Below are 2,478 nucleotides of genomic sequence, written 5' to 3' on the forward strand. Positions count from 1 at the left end.
AGAAGTCCTGTGGCTGGAGTGACCAGGCGGCTGCTGCCGCTGAGAATGTCTATCAACCAAATTTTGTCAGCTTTTCAGCAGGTGCTTGTTCTGCTAAAACAAGGAGGAACAAAAATACTTCTCAATTCTCTACAAAATTCCTACCCAATTTCTACTTCTTTGTACCCTTCCACATTTTTCTGATAAAAACTGACCAATGGCTCTAAAATTTATGGGGTTAGGGAGTGGACAAATGGCATGATCATGTAAGTCTTGTTTCCTAAGGAAGCTGACCTAAAATAGGAAATCTTGAGCATTGTCTATAAAGGAAAAAATGCTGTCAGGATCCAGCTTATTTATCTTTCCAAACATACTGCTGTAATAGGGAGCCTTCTAAAAAGGCTCAGTGAGAGAAGTAGTACTGAAAATGTTCAGGGTAACAGCATTATTCACGTAAGGAGGGAAAAAACCACATTAAGGAATCTTGCAAACTTTCATTGTCTCACAGTTTCCTATTATTTTATTTTATTTTATTTTGCCATTGTTCTGCTAATGATTGTGTTTCTTTTTTTCCCCTAGTTATTTATTGGCACTTTGCTATTTACAATACTGCTGTTCCTCCTGCCTACGACTGCACTGTATTATTTGGTGTTTACCCTGGTAAGATTTAACCCTTGAAGTCATATACTGTCTTCTGAGAGATTAAAAGAAGGTTTCCTAGTTATTTACTGTCATCCACAAAGAAAATACAAATTCGTTTGGGTGTCCCAGGAGAGGTTCTCACACAGCCCATGTAGGCCAAGCAAGTGGAATTCAGGATACGTGTTTGTGTTTCCCCAAAAGGAATTCCCAGCAGATCCTGGTCAGCGGAAGAAGCTGTTCCCCTCTCTTTCACTCAGAAGTCATTTATCTTTCCATCCCACGTCTGGGGTGATGGCCCCTCTAGTTTGATCCAGAACTTTTTTTTTCCCAGGAAGTTAACTTGCTGTGTTAAATGCTTTCAGCCAGGCTTTGTTCAGAGGGTTGGACTTTATTTTTCTTTTCTTCCCCCAATATGACCAGTTCTCTCTGAGGCCTGCCTGGAGCAAAATTTTCCACAGGCAGTGGCCATCACATGGTTTCAACATCTTTTTTGAGCCCTCTCTTTTCAGATGAGCTTGGCAGCAAAAATAAATACAGTCTGTCAAAAGGAGGTGCTTTAATTAGGGGACAGAAAACACTGAGCAGGAAGCTCATTTCTGACTGCTTTGCTCTTGCTTAGATGCTCTACATGGGGTTTCTTCAGGAAGAAATAAGCCATTTCAGTGCACTGTTGGAGAGAGAAAAAATTGCATTCACTGACACAGTGATGGAGTTACTAGAAATGGAAGCCTGAATTCTCCCTTTTAGACTATGACCGTTGAAAGCAGTATAGCTCTCATATCCTTGCAATTCACAGCCTCTACAACCGTAGGAGCTTCATTTCAGTTACACCCTTAAGCTAAGATTGTCAAGGAACCTCACGCAGCATCTGGATGCCCAGCACTTCTAGGCATCAAACCCGCTTTGGGAGGCTTTAGCTTAGCACACACCAATGTCAGATTGCAGATCAGCTCATGAATTTGCAAGTGTTGCATCTCCTGTTTCTGTGAGATTTTCTTATTGAACTGTTTCTTTGTAGCTCCGTTTGCTGGTGGTGATTGTGCAAGGCCTGATACACTTGCTGGTTGGCCTAATTGACTCTCTGCCTCTTTATTCAATCATCCTTCGGCTCTGCAGATCCTACAGACTCGCAGGTAAGTCTTTCAGCACTGCACATGCAGAAGTTCAAGGATTTTGCATTATGCATTTGATTTTGATGCAATGAGTGGAAAGATGCAGGGGGGCACGAAAAGAACCCAAGGCTCAAGTTGTGTGTTTGTCCATACTGTTAACCAGTTCCTGCAAGGAGCGGGATGAGGATGTCAATGGAAAGAAATTTGATGCTGAAGCAGAATCAGGAGCACCTTTACAAAGCTTGTGGCAACTAAAAATGACACCCAAACAAGCACTGTATAAATGAGTTTATCTTTTAATTCCACTTCTAGAGTACCAGGTCAGGTAAAACTTCTGAGAGTTAAACAAGCTGTTAACATTGGGGGTTTGGGCTCTGAAACAAGCCAAATTATGAAAATTATGAAAATACTTGGGAAATCTGCAGTTTCAAAGGACTGGATCTATAGTGGCTGTGAATCAATGGAACTGCTTCAGTTCCATGCTGACTTGACTAACTGAAGGCCTGCACCTGAGGATCTGCACCTGAGCTGAGGTATTTGGATTAATTTCAGAGCTCTGGCTAGATTTCAGATAATTGTTCTCTGTTTTGAGACTGATCTGTTACCATTTTGAAACTAGTCATTGTTTTTCCACTTTTGGTAACCATCAGCCATGGTTGGCACTGGCATAAAGGGTCATTTTGGAATGGGTTTAACTGTCAACAGCTATGGTTAATCTTAAAATCAAGCATGTCTAAACTATTAT

The 2,478-nt window shown here is 41.3% G+C and overlaps 1 protein-coding gene across 1 annotated transcript in view; it reads left to right on the forward strand.

The window, feature by feature from the left end:
- The window catches only part of PIGQ (phosphatidylinositol glycan anchor biosynthesis, class Q), a 28,166-nt gene that overhangs the window by 17,826 nt on the left and 7,862 nt on the right, over positions 1-2,478 (forward strand). The window contains 2 exon segments of the mRNA XM_009702998.1: positions 559-639; positions 1,640-1,754. Coding sequence (XP_009701300.1) covers positions 559-639; positions 1,640-1,754 — 196 coding nt within the window.

This window comes from Cariama cristata, unplaced genomic scaffold (assembly GCF_000690535.1).
Source record: "Cariama cristata isolate BGI_N322 unplaced genomic scaffold, ASM69053v1 scaffold16506, whole genome shotgun sequence".
Classification (NCBI taxonomy): domain Eukaryota; kingdom Metazoa; phylum Chordata; class Aves; order Cariamiformes; family Cariamidae; genus Cariama; species Cariama cristata.